Source organism: Daphnia pulicaria, chromosome 3 (assembly GCF_021234035.1).
Source record: "Daphnia pulicaria isolate SC F1-1A chromosome 3, SC_F0-13Bv2, whole genome shotgun sequence".
Lineage (NCBI taxonomy): Eukaryota > Metazoa > Arthropoda > Branchiopoda > Diplostraca > Daphniidae > Daphnia > Daphnia pulicaria.
The window spans coordinates 10,963,313-10,981,094 of NC_060915.1; the positions used below are offsets into that span (position 1 = coordinate 10,963,313).

General features: G+C 40.6%; 3 protein-coding genes and 3 long non-coding RNA genes across 9 annotated transcripts; 3 read left to right on the forward strand and 3 right to left on the reverse strand.

Annotated features, from left to right (window-relative positions):
• Window positions 1–83: 83 nt before the first annotated feature.
• LOC124328242 (A disintegrin and metalloproteinase with thrombospondin motifs 16-like) lies at window positions 84–5,327 on the forward strand. The gene is made up of 19 exons (XM_046786947.1): window positions 84–211; window positions 299–606; window positions 666–1,219; window positions 1,284–1,444; window positions 1,507–1,599; window positions 1,656–1,840; window positions 1,919–1,972; window positions 2,054–2,206; window positions 2,279–2,398; window positions 2,456–2,588; window positions 2,662–2,831; window positions 2,895–3,073; window positions 3,135–3,256; window positions 3,328–3,460; window positions 3,527–3,780; window positions 3,846–4,135; window positions 4,207–4,534; window positions 4,599–4,748; window positions 4,817–5,327. The coding sequence occupies exons 1-19, from the start codon at window positions 152–154 to the stop codon at window positions 5,198–5,200; spliced, it is 3,831 nt and encodes a 1,276-aa protein (XP_046642903.1). The 5' UTR covers window positions 84–151; the 3' UTR covers window positions 5,201–5,327.
• A 28-nt stretch (window positions 5,328–5,355) lies between these two features.
• Window positions 5,356–10,283, reverse strand: LOC124328253. The gene is made up of 6 exons (XR_006916240.1): window positions 10,079–10,283; window positions 9,811–9,970; window positions 9,395–9,593; window positions 5,804–6,246; window positions 5,601–5,661; window positions 5,356–5,427 (listed from the first exon to the last, which is right to left on the reverse strand). It is a non-coding gene; the product is annotated as an uncharacterized LOC124328253 (long non-coding RNA).
• Window positions 6,065–6,544, forward strand: LOC124328250. Its single transcript, XR_006916238.1, has 2 exons — window positions 6,065–6,203; window positions 6,282–6,544. It is a non-coding gene; the product is annotated as an uncharacterized LOC124328250 (long non-coding RNA).
• LOC124328251 lies at window positions 7,723–8,972 on the forward strand. The gene is made up of 2 exons (XR_006916239.1): window positions 7,723–8,750; window positions 8,815–8,972. It is a non-coding gene; the product is annotated as an uncharacterized LOC124328251 (long non-coding RNA).
• A 1,225-nt stretch (window positions 10,284–11,508) lies between the features above and the next one.
• Window positions 11,509–14,078, reverse strand: LOC124328921 (kynureninase-like). The gene is made up of 10 exons (XM_046787754.1): window positions 13,922–14,078; window positions 13,701–13,851; window positions 13,514–13,637; window positions 13,223–13,442; window positions 12,991–13,165; window positions 12,843–12,926; window positions 12,710–12,771; window positions 12,202–12,414; window positions 11,872–12,099; window positions 11,509–11,796 (listed from the first exon to the last, which is right to left on the reverse strand). Exons 1-10 carry the CDS (start codon window positions 13,976–13,978, stop codon window positions 11,677–11,679), a joined length of 1,434 nt encoding a protein of 477 aa, XP_046643710.1. The 5' UTR covers window positions 13,979–14,078; the 3' UTR covers window positions 11,509–11,676.
• A 1,434-nt stretch (window positions 14,079–15,512) lies between these two features.
• Window positions 15,513–17,706, reverse strand: LOC124328924 (uricase-like). 4 transcript variants are annotated; one of them, XM_046787756.1, is made up of 8 exons: window positions 17,586–17,706; window positions 16,945–17,007; window positions 16,749–16,862; window positions 16,419–16,685; window positions 16,268–16,357; window positions 16,113–16,206; window positions 15,923–16,046; window positions 15,513–15,860 (listed from the first exon to the last, which is right to left on the reverse strand). In XM_046787756.1, exons 2-8 carry the CDS (start codon window positions 16,976–16,978, stop codon window positions 15,693–15,695), a joined length of 891 nt encoding a protein of 296 aa, XP_046643712.1. In that variant the 5' UTR covers window positions 16,979–17,007; window positions 17,586–17,706; the 3' UTR covers window positions 15,513–15,692. The 4 variants fall into 4 exon arrangements, with proteins under 4 accessions (XP_046643712.1, XP_046643713.1, XP_046643714.1 ...); XM_046787757.1 differs by having other exon boundaries at window positions 16,945–17,002; window positions 17,581–17,706; XM_046787758.1 differs by having other exon boundaries at window positions 17,581–17,706.
• Window positions 17,707–17,782: the final 76 nt, after the last annotated feature.

The window sequence follows — 17,782 nt, forward strand, 5'->3', positions numbered from 1 at the left end:
ACCTCATCCGGAAAACCGGAAACTAAACACATGGCCCTCTTCATCAAGACTAAAGTTTGTTTACATAGATACAGCCTGACGTGTTCCTTCTTCTCTGCACCACAACTCGCACCAGTTGTCCTCAAGGTCCGGAGACCAGTAGAACGCAAAAATGATTTGGTTCTTTGAAAAAAGTTTGGTGATGTTTATCATGGTGCTTGTTATTGAGCAGGTAAGTTTACGACAATCAATGCCAAGTGACCAAATAACTAAAGACTCTTTTGTTTTGTTTTTGTTTTGTTTTTTGTGTGAGATATAGAAAATGGCGCAGCCATCTGAACAAATTCCGGTTCAAGTGTATTTAGTACGAGGTCAGGCAAAGGTTCCGTGGCAGTGGGACACTCACAAGAGAATATCCGTTTCGCCACAACCTCGACGGAAAAGAGAATCAGAAAATTTTATAAATCAAGAATCCATCCGGATATCATTAGACGCTCTGCCTAACGCCGTTTGGAATCTGAATCTTCGACCCAAGAGCCACCCCGTTACGCCCAATACAATAGTCGAGTGGGTTGCCGAGAACGGCGAACGCACCCTTACCCGCGGGATCAGCACCGAAAATTGCTGGTATGTCCATTAATAATTTTCTTTCTTTATTGAAATTCATGTCGGACTATTTGAAAAAGGTACACTGGTGCCGTAGAGAACGAAACTGATTCCGTTGTTTCATTGGGTGTCTGCGAAGGATTATCGGGATTTATCCGGACCAACAATCAAACTATGTTGCTGGAACCCGTTGAAAGCAATCCAGCTCATCCAAACATGACTCACATTATTTATCCGCTTACGATGGCTAACAGTTCCGGTTCATTTGTTTTGCAAAACGACCAAGACTTTGGTATCCGCCAGAGACATAAACGAAGTTCAACTCAAGTCGACTACGACGAGGAAGGAAATGAAATCGTCGATACTGTCCGATTAGAAGAAATGGAAGAATACAGTCAGAGCGTCGACGATGAAACCGACGAAGAGAGTGAGCTGAGTAATTCGATCGATGATGATGTCATCATCTCGGATGTGTATTCGGAAATCGACGATTACGATGTCCATCCTCCGCCCGTGGTAACGGAAGCAAAGTCTCTCCAAGAAGCCGAAGAAAGTCCTTTAGACAATCGTACGTCTACGAAAATCGATGATACAATTGACATTGATGGCTTCTCGGTTGACAAGCTATGGGAGGGTATGATTTTTCCGTCCACCTAGGTAACTTACAAATGGTTTAATTGGTGCTTATTGTGCATTAGGTGAATCGCAAGCCGTCAAACGGAAAAAGCCAGTTTCGAAATCGGCTCTCGGAGAGGATTCGGCTAAATTTTTGGAATTGGCTCTCGCCGTCGACCACACAGTCATCAAATTTCATGGCAGACAAAGAGTTCAACAGTACGTGTTGACACTTTTGAATATCGTAAGTTAAAAAGAATTTCAGGCAAGATAACAATTTGCTAATTAATTTTGTGTGAATGACAGGTCAGTGCAATTTACGAAGATACTTCGTTAGAGGCTAATTTGCGTCTAGTTGTGTCTAGATTGATCTTTTATGAAGACAGGAAGCAAGGACAGGTAAAATTTATTTCATTATCTGCTGAGGAGTATCTATATTGAATTGATTTTGATAGGTTCGCGAGGGTAATTCTAAACGCTCTTTGGAAAATGTCAATGCTTGGAATGCGGGACTTTTACGAAATTCTGGCGCTGAGCCTCACGACATAGCCGTCTGGCTAACACGCTACGATTTGGGAGGACCTTCAGGCTATGCTCCTGTTGCCGGAGTTTGTGATCCGGATCGCAGCTGCTCACTCAAGTGTTTTCCATTTCTATCTTAATCATTGTTTATTCTTGGCTTTTTTTTCTAATGTCTTGATCTCTATTTCCAAATTAGTCGAGACGAAGGTCTCACATCGGCGTTCATTATCGCTCACGAAGTGGGGCACGTGTAAGTTTTTTTCAAGGCAAATTCACCCGGTCTATCCTTATTAGTTTGTTTGTCTGTATATGTGTTTTTCCTCAATTCCAGATTAGGATTTTCTCATGACGGAGACGTGTCAGCGGGGAATGATTGCCACGATGAAGCACTTCAAGGCTCTGTTATGGCGCCCATGGTGGCGGCGACTTTCAGTCGTTTCCACTGGTCACGCTGCACCCATTGGGAGTATCACTTCAAGCAACAGTAATCCAAGGCCCATGTCATTCTCTAAATTCATTCGATATGATCTTATTGATTAACTTTTCAAACTTACAGCAATTGGAAATGTTTGAAAAATCAGCCCAATGTCAATAATACCAACGCAACGGTCGTCCAATCTGCTATCCAGTACAGTTACAGTTTAGACGAGCAATGTCGCATGGAATTCGGCGAAGGGTAATTCATTTAATCAAAACAGTATTCACTTATAATAATAGATTTTATTTTTATTAGATACTTTCTATGTCGGTCGTTTGCCCTGAGTGATCCGTGCACGCATCTTTGGTGCGGACACAAGTCCAGCCCGCAGTTGTGCAAAACTAAAAAAGGGCCGCCACTTGAAGGCACTCCCTGCGGACAAGATAAGGTAAAAGAGCGTCTTATCTTTGTTTCTTGTTTATTAAAAAAAACTGTGCGAATTCTATGCCGCTACTACGCAGTGGTGCATCAAAGGATTTTGCGAGGCAATCGGAAAACGAAAGAAAGTGGTTGGTCCTGTCGTTAAAAATCCCAGAGATGGCAATTGGAGCACTTGGTCTGAATGGAATACATGTTCCAGAACCTGTGGCGTTGGAGTTCGTTTCCGCACCCGAAAATGCAACAATCCCACGTAACACACGAACAATAAAGTTTTATCATGTACGTCGTTTATGATTCTCGAATGGACTAATAGGCCGGCCAATGGAGGAAAAGGTTGTCAAGGAAAAAGCGAAGATTCCGAACTTTGTAACACCAATCCATGCGCCGAATGGACGGACTTTAGAGGCGAACAATGCGCTACTATTCCGCTATTATTCCCCATGAATGAATCGTTATTCTCCATGACTTGGCTGCCCTGGGAAGTAAACAATCGTAAGTTTTGAATTGTTCGCTCAAAATGATATTTTCATCGATTATCGAGTTGTCTTCCTAGAATCGGCTCATTGTCAGTTAACCTGCATGGCACGTGAAACTGGGGAAATTTTCGAATCTTTGGAGAATGTCGTTGACGGAACTGCCTGCTCCTATGAAAAATCGAACGGTATTTGCATTCAGGTATGGCCCGAGCTGCTTATTTATGCCAAATTTAAACTATCCGTATTCATTTGTATTATTTTATGTCACAGGGCCAATGTCAGATTATGGGCTGCGATAGAAGACTAGGCTCTCCCGCAGTGGAGAACGAGTGCGGTGTATGTCATGGTAAACAAGGCGACTGTGCCGTGGCCAGCCGACACTACAGCGGAGCTCCTCGCCCTCGTAAGAATGCAAAATCTAATCGGTCATAAATGAAAGAGTAGTTGTTTGACGTCTATTTGAAAATAGCTCATCGTCGGGTGGTCGTGATACCGCGAGGAGCGAGAAACATTCGCATCAAAGAAGAGCCCAACAGTTCAAACAGATTGGCCGTCAAGGCTCGCAATTCGCAAAATTGGATCCTGAATGGAACGTTCCCCATCGTGCACGACATTGCCACTTTCTACTTCATTGCTTCCGGCGCCCGTTTTACTTACAACTCGGTCTTTGGTCTGGAAACAATGCGGGCGAGAGGGCCTCTGCTGTCAGATGTGACGCTTATGGTATTTCCGTTAATTAAACCTTTTACTATGCGGTACTAAAACGTGCTTTTTTCGCGGGGAGAAAGATTGTCCCTGGTCCTGCTCGAGAGCACGCCAATGTTACTGTAACATGGAGTATGCCGCCGAAATCCCACCGGAAGAAAAATCCTGGCCCGGATGGAGACGGCGACAGTCGACAGAGTCAATATTTCTGGGAACTGGCCGGTTGGTCCGTGTGTTCACGTTCGTGTGGCGAAGGGACACAGACTCAAGTTTGGTATTGTCGTGATCGTAAAACTGGACACGTTGTTCGACGTAAGCACTGCAATAGCCTAAGCGAACCGGAAATTCTGACGAGACTATGCAACACGTTTAGGTAATTATTCAGCTGGAAGTTAACTTTAAATCTAGAGCCGATTTTCACGTAATCATTATTTTTGTTAAAAGCTGCGACTTCCGGTGGGTAACTGGACCGTGGGAAGGATGTTCGCAGACGTGTGGAGTCGATGGAGTCCAGATTCGTATGATTTATTGTGTCCGCACTGCCATGGTTACTTCATTGTCCACCAACAACAACATGACAGCACCAGCAATAACCCAACTAGAATTGGAAAAGAATATTCTTTTTGATCGGAATTGGAGTGAAATAAGTGGTCACGTAAACGAGGCTCGACGACTTCCGGAAGTCACTGATGATGACAGCAGTTCTGGATCCGAAACCGGCCTCAGTCCTCCAACTGTGGATGCATGGAAGGCCACAATTAAAGATCACAAGGTAATTGAATGATTGATAAAATCTGTAATATTGGTTTCAAATAAGTAAATTATTTCATTCCCAGAAAAAATTGGCTGTCGAAAATGAGGTCCTTCATTGGAATCCGAATGCTATTACCGATCCCGCTTTATGCAAGGATCAGCAACCGATTGAGACTCAGCCCTGTTCCAGAATTCCGTGTAACGGGACATGGGTGGAGAAGAATTGGACCAAGGTGACGATGATTTAATTTACTTGACTTTGATTAGTTTTTTAATTTGTCTTTTCTGCAATGGGATTTAGTGTTCAACAACGTGCGGGATTGGTCGCCAAGAAATGCAGTTTATTTGTGTTTCTTCTAAAAGCAAATCGAATAAAGAACTTGAAGCTTTTGTCGAATCGCCCATCGAGGAAGATTTCCATGATGAGGCGGCATACGGTTTCAACCAGCGCAAAGCGGAAGGAAAGAGCAACAACCAATGGAAAAACTTCGTCTGTGGACCTAGGCCGACGTTATCTCGTCCGTGCGTGAATCAAGAGTGTCCACTTCAGCGGAATGACGGAGACACCAAGAAATGCAAAGATAAATCTAACCATTGCAGCCTGGTCGTGTTGCAACGCTACTGCGCACTACCCCAATTTCAGGCCTCTTGTTGTCATTCGTGTTCAAATTACTTATCCAAATAACTTAAAAAAACGTAAAGCAGTGAATCTGTTTCATCTATAAACTTTTTTTTATGTTTCTAGTAAATTCTCATCAATTCTATTTCGAAGTGAAAGAACACGATTAAAATAAACTTAAACGCGAAACGAGTTTCCTTATTTGTATGCATCTAGATATCTAAACATTTTCTTTTCGATTTCATGGGATACCGGGAAGGTTGTTGAAGACGTTTTTACCGCTTATTACATGTCTCAGGGCCCCCCCCCCCCCCCTCAACAAAATTGATGAAGGCAGAGACTCACCATTTTTTCAATGGGTTGTGGCGTGGCATGGCAATAACTAATGCACTTGCAGAAGAACTCCCGTGAGAACTGGAAAAAAAAAATTAATCAGGCAAAGCATTTCGGTGTTGCCCTTATTTACCTAGTTGCCTTTTAATTTACCTGTAGGGTTTCTGCGCTAGATTTCGCACTAGATGGCTCAACTGTAAAATGTAAGCGAAAATTTAAAAATATATTATAAATTGTTACAGTACAGAACACATTTTTAAAATGAAACACATATCACAAACAGGCCTCGCTAACGCAGGTAGCTGACAATTGGCGTGTTAATGCAATCGTACTTACGTTGTCTGCGCGCCCAAAGATGGCTACATGTTCGTCAAGCATTGGCCGTCTCCGGCATGCGCGCGAACGAACGTCAGTCTGACTGTGCACACGGTTAGACAGTTGAAAAAAAATATTGAAGATTCACTCTAGTTTCCTCCTTGGTCAAGCCAACATCCTCGACGACGATTCTTCTTTCGAAAAAAAGCAGCATGCAGTGGCGAATTTTGTTGATTTGCTCTTTGACGATCGCTTTTTGTTTTCTGATTGAGCCCGGCGAATCAAACCGGCAGCCGATTTTCGTGAAACACCAGCAAACAACTACGCCGCGTTACAACAGGAAGCAAGTGGCGGTAGCCCCAAGTCGGCAGTGTCCCACTGGACACTTGCTGGACAAGAACAACGTCTGCAGAATGATATGGTAATTTTGTCTTTCCATTTTATTCATGCTGCGCGGCTTTCGTCTATTTAAAAAAGGAAATTTTTTAAAAAATTGAAGGCTTGGGTGAACAATAGTCTCCCCATCAATCAGCAGTCTGCAAGTTAAGTTTGACTCTTGAAAAGCACGTCCTCATGCATATTTAATGAACGAGATACGTACCGTCGCGGCCTGGTGAATTCGCGGATCATGTAAAAATACGGAAGAAGGGAAATTTATGCGGAAAACATACGTTGTAATACGAAAAAATGTCGATCCTAGTCGGTTCTATTTTTTGCTTCCCTTTTCAAGAGTTGAAAATACACGGTAATACTAATAATACAGTTATAGGCTTCTATTATTGATTAAGCATATGCTCAACTGAACTTTTCGCTCCGTTTTTCAATTTCATGCACGTCGTTAGCGAGTTACAAATTAGTAGATTATTCAGTTCGTCAAGCATTCGATTTATTTCCCTGCTGTGAAATATCTAAAAGAAAACCTTTATTCTCTCTTTCTCTCGTCGGAATGTATAAAATTTTATTAGAATAAGACGTTTCGCGGTAGAGAACGAGACGAGCAACTTTTCCTATTTGTATGCACTTCACGTATCACCAGCATAGCGCATAATACGCGGACAGAGATGGTCTAGTTACATACTGCAGTATAGGCTACTGGTACAGTAGTAAGAAAAAGACGGAAATTGATGTTGAAAAATAGTCTCGTTTGTGTATGTGCCGCTTTACTTCCGCTCTCTCTTTGCAGTCGTTGAGTACACATACACCTTTCATCCCAAGTGCGCCAGAATGAGCTACAAGCGCCGTCCATTGGTCTATATCAATGTTTAATTTATTCCCTTTGAAAGTTGATGCGAAGAGGAGAAACGTTCGCGGAAGGGAAAGAATAGAAACGTAAAAGATATGCAAATTGAATTGTGTTTGCACACTCATCTCCAAGTGGTCTATGCATAGTCGACTGTGTTAGATACTTCTACCTAAAGTGGTTCACGTAAAAACAGATATGTACGAAAGTTTGATGTTACTGAATTTTTCTTTTACCCGTCGTCATCATCCGGGAGTCGCCGGGAATCACATCAATGCGGGTAAAACTTGGAAACCAATCTCGGTACAATCCTAACATGAAAGCTATTAGCTACTCATTGCTGGATCGACGTTATGTTGTCCCTTGTAATAAGTTGCTAACAATACAGTCTACGGGACATCATACGCGGGATTCATCACGATATCAGACATGGCTAGATGACACACGGTCGGTCGATACGCATTATCACGTTTGGTTGGTTCTAATCGGATAATGAACGCGCCTCGCGCAGACCGTCCTTTTCCCCCTGATTTTATTACACAGTCAGCGTCAGCCGTCGTTTCTTTTCTACCGGAATCAAATGGTATTACCTTTTACTATGGTAACTATTAATGTTGCGTCCTACTCAATACAAAAAAAAAACTTTATCCCCCATTAGTTTTAACGAGGATACTCTATTTCGCTGTCTGTGGGGTACCCATCTATAGTGTAGTACAGCATCCGTCTTAAATCCTTGTCAGCCAAACGACCCCGCTTTCCCATCTACTCTATATATACGGCCACTTCCTTCCAACGCGTATCACTTCAATCCGCCCATTCGGTTTCGGTTCGTGTTTCGACAGACTCGATCCTATGCGACAAGAGTTAATATACCAGGAAAATTTTCATTACTGTGAATGGTTGACTGAATCGGCTTTAGAGATTATTAACCGAGGTTATTTGTGCGCACTAAAACTTGAAAATATGCTACTTCCCTACTTTCTGCTCTACAGGGAACTCAATAAATGTTCAGCCAGTTCAGTGTTAATAAAAAAAAGTGTCAAACTTGAAAATGCAAACTTCTAGCGCCAAGAACCTGTCATTCCCTGGCTCAAAAGTTTATTTTTTCTATAAGGGCTGGTATCGATTTCATGTTTCGTAGCTCTGTAATGAACAGGTGGTCAATTTATGGAGTCTGTCTGATCACAAGCAATTATGGTGCCAAATGAACTGAAAATATGGCCTACCAACTTCACTATAGCATTCTGCGAACCCATTATCAAACAAAGTGGCTGGAGAACGAGCGAGCGGATATATGTTGTAGGGATCGGGATTGCTTGTTATTATAAAACCACACGCGTCCGGAGATGAAGGATAAGATTGATAACCTGTGAAACCACATCCAAATAAAGCGTGCGGTTACTTTCAACCGGCACGCAGACATTCATTAATGCTTTCCGTTAGACGCGCCTTTATACTTTCCGGCCAGTCGGAGTATGGGGTTGCACGGTACTCTACTAATGTAACAAGTTACTCAAAATCAATCAGTAGAACAAGAATGCAGTTGCACATCATTCTGAAATTTGCCATTCTTTTCACTCTGTTAACGAGCTCATTTGCTGGTTCTAACACCATGAGATCTCCGGAAGAAAATGTAGATAATTTACCAGTTATAGCGATCGGCGGCCCGATCAATTGTAAGAATGGTCAACAATTTAATTCTAAACTGAATCGTTGCATGAATGTTTGGTAACATCGTTTTTCTTTTAGATGATTTCATGCAAATTTTATTGAGTTTATTTTTATTTTTAAGGCCCGGCTAATCCGAAATTTAAAAAAAAAGTCACAGTCGGATTGGAAAGGAGTTTCGCCATGGTTTAGATTTACCCTTTAGTGTGGATCGAAATCTTTGCTCTGTTGATTTTGTATGGTCTAATGGATTCTTTGTGAACGCAATAAATACTTGACATGCCAACTGTCTCCGTGGTAGATTTCGGCAAGCCCATTGTCATAATTTATACCATTACACGAGGGAATGCGCGAGATTGTTTTCGCGCATATCAAAAACATTTGTTTATTTATTTCCGCATAATAACCTCATAACGAGGAGGTGCCGCTGTGACGGCAGATCCCTCTTGGTCATAAATTTTTCTAGTTGTACTTTGTTTGACGTTTTTTAAGTTAAAATATTTTTAAATTTGATCGTTTACCCACGGACAAAGTTGTGAGGTAAAAAACTGGGCCCTGACTGAGTCAACAAAAACGGCAAGAGGAAACAGTCAACCGGCTATAGCTAAGGAATAATCGTACTCCGTACTATGTCACGATTAATAATCAACGCAGGAAATCAAATAGTCAAGAAGGAAGAAAAAAGATTAGAGAATTTTTCCTACCTTCAAGCCTGGGAAATACGGACAGACATTCACAAGTGCTCCATTCGTAGAAAAGTTGAATACGCAGACAGGAATTAGGCAATGGGGTCCTTGTGAATATACCCCTTTCACATGGGTGTACACGAGGGCAGAGTGAATTTATAGAAAGGGGAACTATACCGACATCGGGAATTTTCCAATGAAACAGGATGCCGTTTATCTAAAACCAAAAATAAAAAAAAAAATGGGTTACGACAAATATTGACAGAAACAATGAGGAAGGAAAAGTTGGAAATGACACAGTGGGTAAACCCTTATTGTTGAATAAACAAGAGAATGTTTACATGAAATATATTGCATTTATGCAAGTCATATATGCATCATTAACATGTCTAGCAGGTCACAGGTTATAAAACAAAAGTAACGAAAATCATTACCCAAGTGATACTGAGATTGTTGTTAATGGTGACAGGTCAATCATCAACACAAGCAAAACTGGCATATCTTTTGGTCATAGGATGGCTGGATCAGGCCTCAAATCTGCAGCTTGGCTTCAAGGTTGCAGTACAAATGAATTGCATTGCATCTACAGGGGGCCTTACCAATAAATACTAGTCAGGTAAGAAAATTTCACAAACATGAAACAGGTTTCTCTGATATTTAAGCTCTCATAATAATTCTATTTGCATTCTTAGATTTATTTACCTGCAGCTGAACAGCATGGAGTGGAGTCAGGAGAGCATGCAGAACCGCGACACCAGAAATTGATACGACCACATGTTTGTAATTTTATTAGTTCTGCTATTTTTCGTGCAGCCAAGTGCATTTTCCAAAAACGAAACGTTCCGTTCCGTTTTCTTTGTAATCTTAAACTTTGTCTCATTTTCGAAACTTGTGTAAACGAGTACAATAGCAGACGACACATAATCTTCTAATTAGCCAAATGATGCCTTTAAGATATCGATAGAAATTTAAATCGGGAGGGGCCGGGGCCCTCTCTAAATTCAAACCATTTAAAAACTATATCAAAGCGGTTTTCTCACACCACGCTCGACATCCGTGGAACAGTTCTGGTGGTTATAGTATCTAAAACTAAAATGTGCACGAAACCAGCAAATAAATACTTTTAAAATGAAACCGCCACAATAAGACCCTCTACAACTTCTTGGAAGCCAAGATTATAAATTTACGTTATTCATTTATTCCCTCTATAGGAAGCCAAGAAGTAGTAAACTATTTTTTTAAAAATATTTACCGGCAATGATTTACTTGTTTAAAAACGAACCCGAAGCTCCTGTCTAGCGTCAACCCTTAATCATACAAATGTTAGATATTGTACACCTAGATTAAGCAAAAGTCTCATATTGCTTGGCCCCCGATTCACGCCCAAACATGAAATAAATAACAAAACTTTTCTTTTTCTACCAACTGAGTTAAATGAGACTTTTTCCAATCTTAGCTTACGTTATAGAACAGGGAACCGGCAAGCGGCAGCTAGGATACCTTTTTATCAACACAGCCCAGTCAACCCTCTCCCGTATTGATCCTGTCTGTTTGTGAGACCACAATAGAGACGCCGCTGAGAAGAAACTTGAAGGATGTCGTGTTGCGATTGATACACTTCAGTGAAAACGCCAAGTTAAAAGAACCCCACATAATTCGTCTTTTGATTTCCGTTCAAAGTTTGAACGAATTTGTCATCACGGGAAACCGTTTGGCCCGTTTAACACGCTGCTTGAGGAAATTTTATTGTTGACAATCCACTTGCGCTCGGCGGATTCGTACGGATCGTTCAGCTAAGCCTTTTTAATGGGCAGACTCTTTCACCCGGGGTTGCTAACGCTCACATATCAACTGTGAATTGTAAACATTTATTGAATCCATATACCGTGAAATGATTTAAACTATCAAAGATCCATTATCTTCTACCCAGTATTTCGTCAATCGGAGAACATACTCACATTGTATGGACTTCAATTCGCTATAAAAGATGAGCACTTAAGAGGATTACATTTCTCTCCAAAGAAAAATACGAGGAAATAATCTTGCATGAATGCCTATTGAAGCGCATTACCTTTCAATCAGGGCACTTGATGCGTCTCCTGTGGCGTAGTGCATCCATTGAACTCGAGAAATGTCAAATATTTATGTTTATTCATTCAAAAAGGGGGGTATAACATGTGTATACTATGTCCTATTGCTTCTATAGTGTCATTACTTAAAACTTATTTTTTTTCTGTTGAAAGAGCATGACCGTGATATTAGTTGCCATGGTTGTCGTCAAAAGGAATAACGAGATTCGCCTACATCCTGCACTCCATCATCACCTGCTTCAGTACCGTGAAAAATCGATAAACATCCGTGAATGTGTTGTAGGACGCCGTCGGAGCTAAACGCATGACGCTCGGCAAACGAACGTCACACTGTGTGGTGTACACCAAAAAGAAAAGTTCATGCTGTTTTTCCTTGAAAGAATTGAAAGAATATTATTTACTAACCACAACTCCTCTTTTCTCCAGTTTCTCGTGAATCTCCTTGACGGAGAACGGGAACATGACGGACAATTGAGTGCCCCTCTGCCGGGGATCACGTGGCGTAATAATTTCCACGAATTTCTCGTCTCCAGTTTCGCCAGCAGGATCCAGATGATCCATGAGATATTCAAGATAGCCCGTTAGCAAATACTGCTTGGAAAGCAAACGATCCATCCCGGCTTCCTCAAAGATCTGTTATTCCACTCAAACATCAGTACTATATGTTTAAATAACTTTTTCCATGAAAGTATTATTATTTTTTTTTTTTTAAAGGAGGAGCAATGTTTAGTTTACCTCAAGGCCGGCCTTGTGCAAAGCAACAAGAGCCGGTGGAGGATTGCAGAGACGGTAGGCGTCGGCTCCGGGAGCGGCGTCGACACTGTGTTGCATATCGAATCGCGTTTCTTCGCGATTACTCCACCATCCGCAGAGCCTTGGGCGATCATCTTGATGGTGTTTTCGGTGAATAAAAGCGCCGGCAATGCAACCCGCTCCTGAATTCAGATACTGAAAAAAAAAAAAACTTTTTTTTTAAAACGTACACTGTGAATAAAGCAAAGGATTTGATGGATAAAAATAAACACGCTGGGCTGCAATGGAACATTTCAAATGTAGACTACCTACATTACCTGAAATAATATCAAGAAACTTTGCTTTTATCTTGTTGTGATTCTTTTCAAACTTTGTATCAAGGAATTACTTAAAACTTTTCAATTACAGAGCTAGGATAGTACTTTGTTTTAATCCATTTGGATTACATATCAAAATATTTAAGAGTAATTGTTAATTAATGAGTTTTTACCTTATAAGAACACCAGCAGGCGAAATCCACTGACCAGTCGTGAAGTTTTAATTCGGTGTTGCCTAGAGGAATTTGAAATGATATCGATTACTTCATTAATTTAGAAAACAAAGCATAATTAAGAAAATCGTGCCTGCAGCGTGAGCCAAATCCCATCCAACAAGACACCCTTGAGCTTGGCCACTCTTTGTGATCGTCTCTATGTCAAATTTCTGTCCTAAAATCACAAAGCTAACACGTCATAGATATTAATTGAAACATATTCTTAATTAATTAATTACCCGTATAATAATGAACTCCGGACAAGAAGACGACGGCTACGCTTTGCCCATGCTCTTGAATAGCCGCTAGAATATCCTCCGTGCGGAGAAGATGCTCACCCGGTCTAGTTTGTAAAATAACCAATCCATCTTCTTCCGTGTAACCGTGCAATTTTAATTGCGATACAACTGCGTACTACAAATTTTTAAAAAATAATAAGTTATCCAACAATGTCGGAAATTTCTTTTTTACTCGGTCGGAAGGAAAAGCGTGGCCTTCAATCATGATTTTGTAGCGATTGGCTGTCGGCCGGTAGAAGGAAATGAGCAGCAAATGAATGTTGACCGACAGGCCGTTCATGCAAACGACTTCATCCGAATGCCCGGCACCCACCAGTTTGACCAAAGATTCTTTGACCAGTAGATCGCACTGGGCGGCAGGGAAGCGCCCAGTGAAATGGGTGAATACACCCCTGTCCAAAAAATAGTCGGTCAATAAAAACCGGAAGCAGCGGATTATTGTCCAACAGAAAAACAAACTTACAATTTACCCCAGCAATTCAAAACGTCTTGTTGGTAGGCATCGGCACGTTTGGGTTTGAGGCCGAGAGAATTTCCACACAGGTAAATGCATTCCTCGTCAAGATTTTCAACAAGCGACTGATCCACTGTAACAAATCAATTAATAATTCATTATTTCATCACATTTTAAAGGATCAAAATCTATTTACCACAAGGCAAATCTTTCATCGTGGGGAAGGTGAAATTGGCTCGGATATCTCGAAGCGGGTCGACGGCATCCATTCGCTTGGCGAATTCCAAACTTTCCAAGGTGACACCGAAACTATCGCCCCACTTTTGCAAGGTGTTCGTCAGCTCAACCTAAAAAGATATATTACATAAACGAATTATAGGCTTAATAACATTTCAAATGTTTTGAGGGAAGACTTACATGTTGGCGCTGTTGCGTTCCGTTGGCCGCTGCGATCGATTCGTGCGACTTGTCCATGTTTACCTTTGAGACGAAACTAGGCGCTCTCACCTGTTGCCACCTGTAGCCGAAGAGATGATTCTGTGTACGCACAACAACAACGGCTCGTCCTTCGAATGTCTGGGTCGATGCCTTTTCTGTCGTTAAAACTCCTTCAGGCGAAAACACATGAGCAACATTTTATTTTTTTCTTACCTTTTCCAACCTCTCTTACTACCTATTTCTTATTTTTGCTTTCTCTTTCCCTTGGCCTCCGCAGACTTATTTTCTCTGTGTGTTTCTTTTTTCATTTTGATTTACATTCTATACCCGGCGAACTTTCACTGTCACTCTGCTCGGTACGCTGTTTGTCTTTTGAAATTTAGTAAAGGAAATGTTTTGGTTTTTTCTTTTTTTTTTAAAAAAAAGGTGGGTGGGTTATTCCCTTGTCCAGGAATGTTGGTAATTAGTTTTCCCCAAGGTTAGTCCAGGGTGAATTTTAAAAAAGAAAATAGGAAAAAGAAAAAAATGTTGCGCACTATTTGATGGTTCGCCTGATAGGATTGATTAAAAAGGTTAGCCTTTTTAATACTTTCCTGGGAACTCCAAATATTTCATTAGATTGGAAATTCAAATTTAAACTTTTTCAACAATTTCATCTTTTCCTATTTAATAGCCGAAGACGTCTAACTATGTCCATAAATTAGAATTCAGAACGATCAGAAACCTGTCAGCCCAACATTTTCTTATGAAAAATAGTTGACTAACGTCTAACCAATTTCTTTTTTTCCTTCCTGTTTTAATGCGAACCGTGTACCACCCGATCAATCAGGAACAGTTAACGGATCGATCGATACACCCGCACCACTACAAAGAGTGAAGCAATAGACTCACTTTCGGCTCACATGTTTCGCACAATAGTCGATTTGTTTCTTTCTCTTTTCATATGAAAAGAGACACATAAGAAATGTGTAATAACAAGTTTCACATCTTTCGGTATCCGAGCAACGAAGCGTATTATTAAAAAAGAGGCAAACTTTTTCCTTTTGGCAATTGATTGGCATCCTCAACATATCCTATACTGACGAATCAATGTTTTACTGAACTCGTCGTGTTTGCGCCCGCAAATCGATTCAAAGCCCGGCGTATACAGCTACAGCCTATACTACTTTTGAAGCCATCGATTTTCCCGCAGTAAGATTGTCACGACAATCACGACCATTCACACTTGATTACATGTCAAAAAAGTTATTTCTGTTTTCCCCCTTCAAAGTTCTAGAAATGCTGATCAATAATTCAACACGCGCGAGAATCTACATAGGCTTTTCCCGTCAAGTTGTCACTCCTTTTCGGAGAGCGACCGCAAACTTCATTTTGGGCCTTTCAAAGAGACTTTAAAATAGCTGAAATTCTGGGGTTCAAATCACCAACGTGTACGATCCATGGATCTTTTTATAAAAAGAAATTGGACACAGGAATCAAGAGTTCCCTGGAAACGTTGTTACTCCAGTATCTCATCTCCTAGAAACCGAGTCCTTCATGTAACATAAACGAAGAAATCCAATCAGGCATATTCCGGGTTGACCGACGAGTGTACTTTTTATTTAATGTCTGTTGAAACGGCATGTCTTCCCCCAAAGAACTAACAAGATACCTTTTACAACATCATGTAACCGTTTTCTTGTACAATCAAACTTTCAGAATTCTACCCTGAATGGGCCGGCGTTCAATTGAATTCTTGGAATTAATTTTTTTACAATTTTGAGGCCAGGGTACGGGTCAAAGCTGCTCGAATGTTGCCCGATGGTTTGTCCAGCGGTTGGAGGACGGTATCGTTGTGGGCGAATCCGACGTTCTTGAATTTCGACAAGTCTACGTTAATGTAGTGCTTGTTTGGCAAGATCATTTCGATATAATTAATCTGAAATACGCAACAGCAAATATGAAACACGAAACATAGTAAAATTTTAAGAAATATGATACCTCAGGAACAGAATCCAGCACCAGTTTCTCTGTGAGATGCAAAGTGTTCTGGACTGATGGCGAGTAGATGCCCTTGTCCGCTGGTCCGGCGAACACTTTCATAATGGCATCCTTTACCGTATTCCTGAATTAATAAGTAATTTAGTATTTAATTATTTCAACAAATAGCTTTTTTAGTCTTTAAAAATACCATGCTTTACAAAAGTCGACATTAACCGTTGAGTATTCCCAACGCGAAGTAATCACGGTACTGAAGACACGATCACTGGCATCGGGCAGGGAACCTGTTGAATATTTTCATCAATTAATTCAAAAAATGAATTCTGTGCTAATTAATATATTTACGGTAATCGTCGTTGACGAAGTTGACAAAAGAGGATTGGGTCGTTTTCAAAACGCGCAGATCTTTCAGTCCAGATTCGATAGTCGGAATTCCTGCGCAAAAATAATTCCAATACAGATAAATTTGATAAATTTGAGGCGTAAATTAGCTAACCGTTTTTCTCCATGCGAGCGGTGCAAAAGCGAGTGGCCACAGGTGTGAACACGAACGCGTGATTGTGTTTCTTTCCATCGGCATCGATCCTCTGCCATGGATAGAGCTCAACCTGGACTTGGGCCTTCAGTACGTGAGCATAGGTGCTGAGATAATGGCGACATAGGAGGATGGCAAACTCTTCGGGGCTGTTGACACCGTGTTTCTTAGCCAGAAGGTAGACTGTGTTCTTCTGGGAATCGGTGGCGACGATGTCGGAATTGTCGCCTAAAAAAAAATTATTTTCATGAAATTATACGGACGATTTTATCTTTAAGTTTATGGTTTTACCTTCAGTGTAGTCCTTCTTAGAAGCCAGTGTCAACTGACTGCTGACCTCCAATTCTCTGATGGAATGGACAGGGCCATCGCGTTTGATGTGCAACAGTTTCACCCCAGATTTACCTGTGGAAAATTCCATTATAAAAGGAAGATTGTCGAGTGTGAATCAACTTATTTACGTAAAAAATTTTAATAACCGTATTACCGTAAGCATCATCCACGATCTTGTAAGTTGACATTCTTTAATCGAAGTTTAAGAAGAACTAACCTTGCCAAAGACCAAAAAGAGAATAAAGACCAGCAACAGACTACGTGACTTATAAATTTCATTTCAAAACATATAAGGACTAGGAAGCACGTAAGCCGTTGAAAAAATGGGAATAAATTGCTATAGTATTATAAGGACTATAACGAACTTGGCCAAAGTCAAAATCATTTAAAGGAAACGAGGAAACGTTAATCAATTATATATCTTTTAATATTTTCATGAAAATAGAATTAAATATTTAAAATATCGATCGCGAATAACGTAGCTGAAGGCTACAAGTGTGTTGCATACATGTCCTTAATATGTATGTGATTCTAGGCTTCTAGCCTCGGGGATAAATAAAACTCTGAAATGAAGGCTACCATATGCACTGTCAGAAAGTAACCCAAAATAAAACTATTTATACAGCTTATCTTATTAAGTCTTACACGTATCAAGGAAATAGCTGCTTATACGGCACTACACTGCCATCTACAACAGAATGAATTTCTTTACTTATTCAATATTTTAAAATTGGATTTTGAAATGCGTAATAAACAAAAATAGAGTCGAAAATTTTCGTTTGTTAAATACCTTACAGAAAGATGTTATAATTTAGTTCCAACGTTTACACCAGTCGAAAAGACACTAAAAAGTAGATATTAACTGAACGGGACCAACAGCAAACAAGTGGAACGTCTGCTGTTTCTTCTTTTGATTCCAAACAACTGAACTTTGTAGTTTGCTCCACGCATACATCGATATAGCCGCAGGAAGAAAGAGGAGAAAGCGAGAC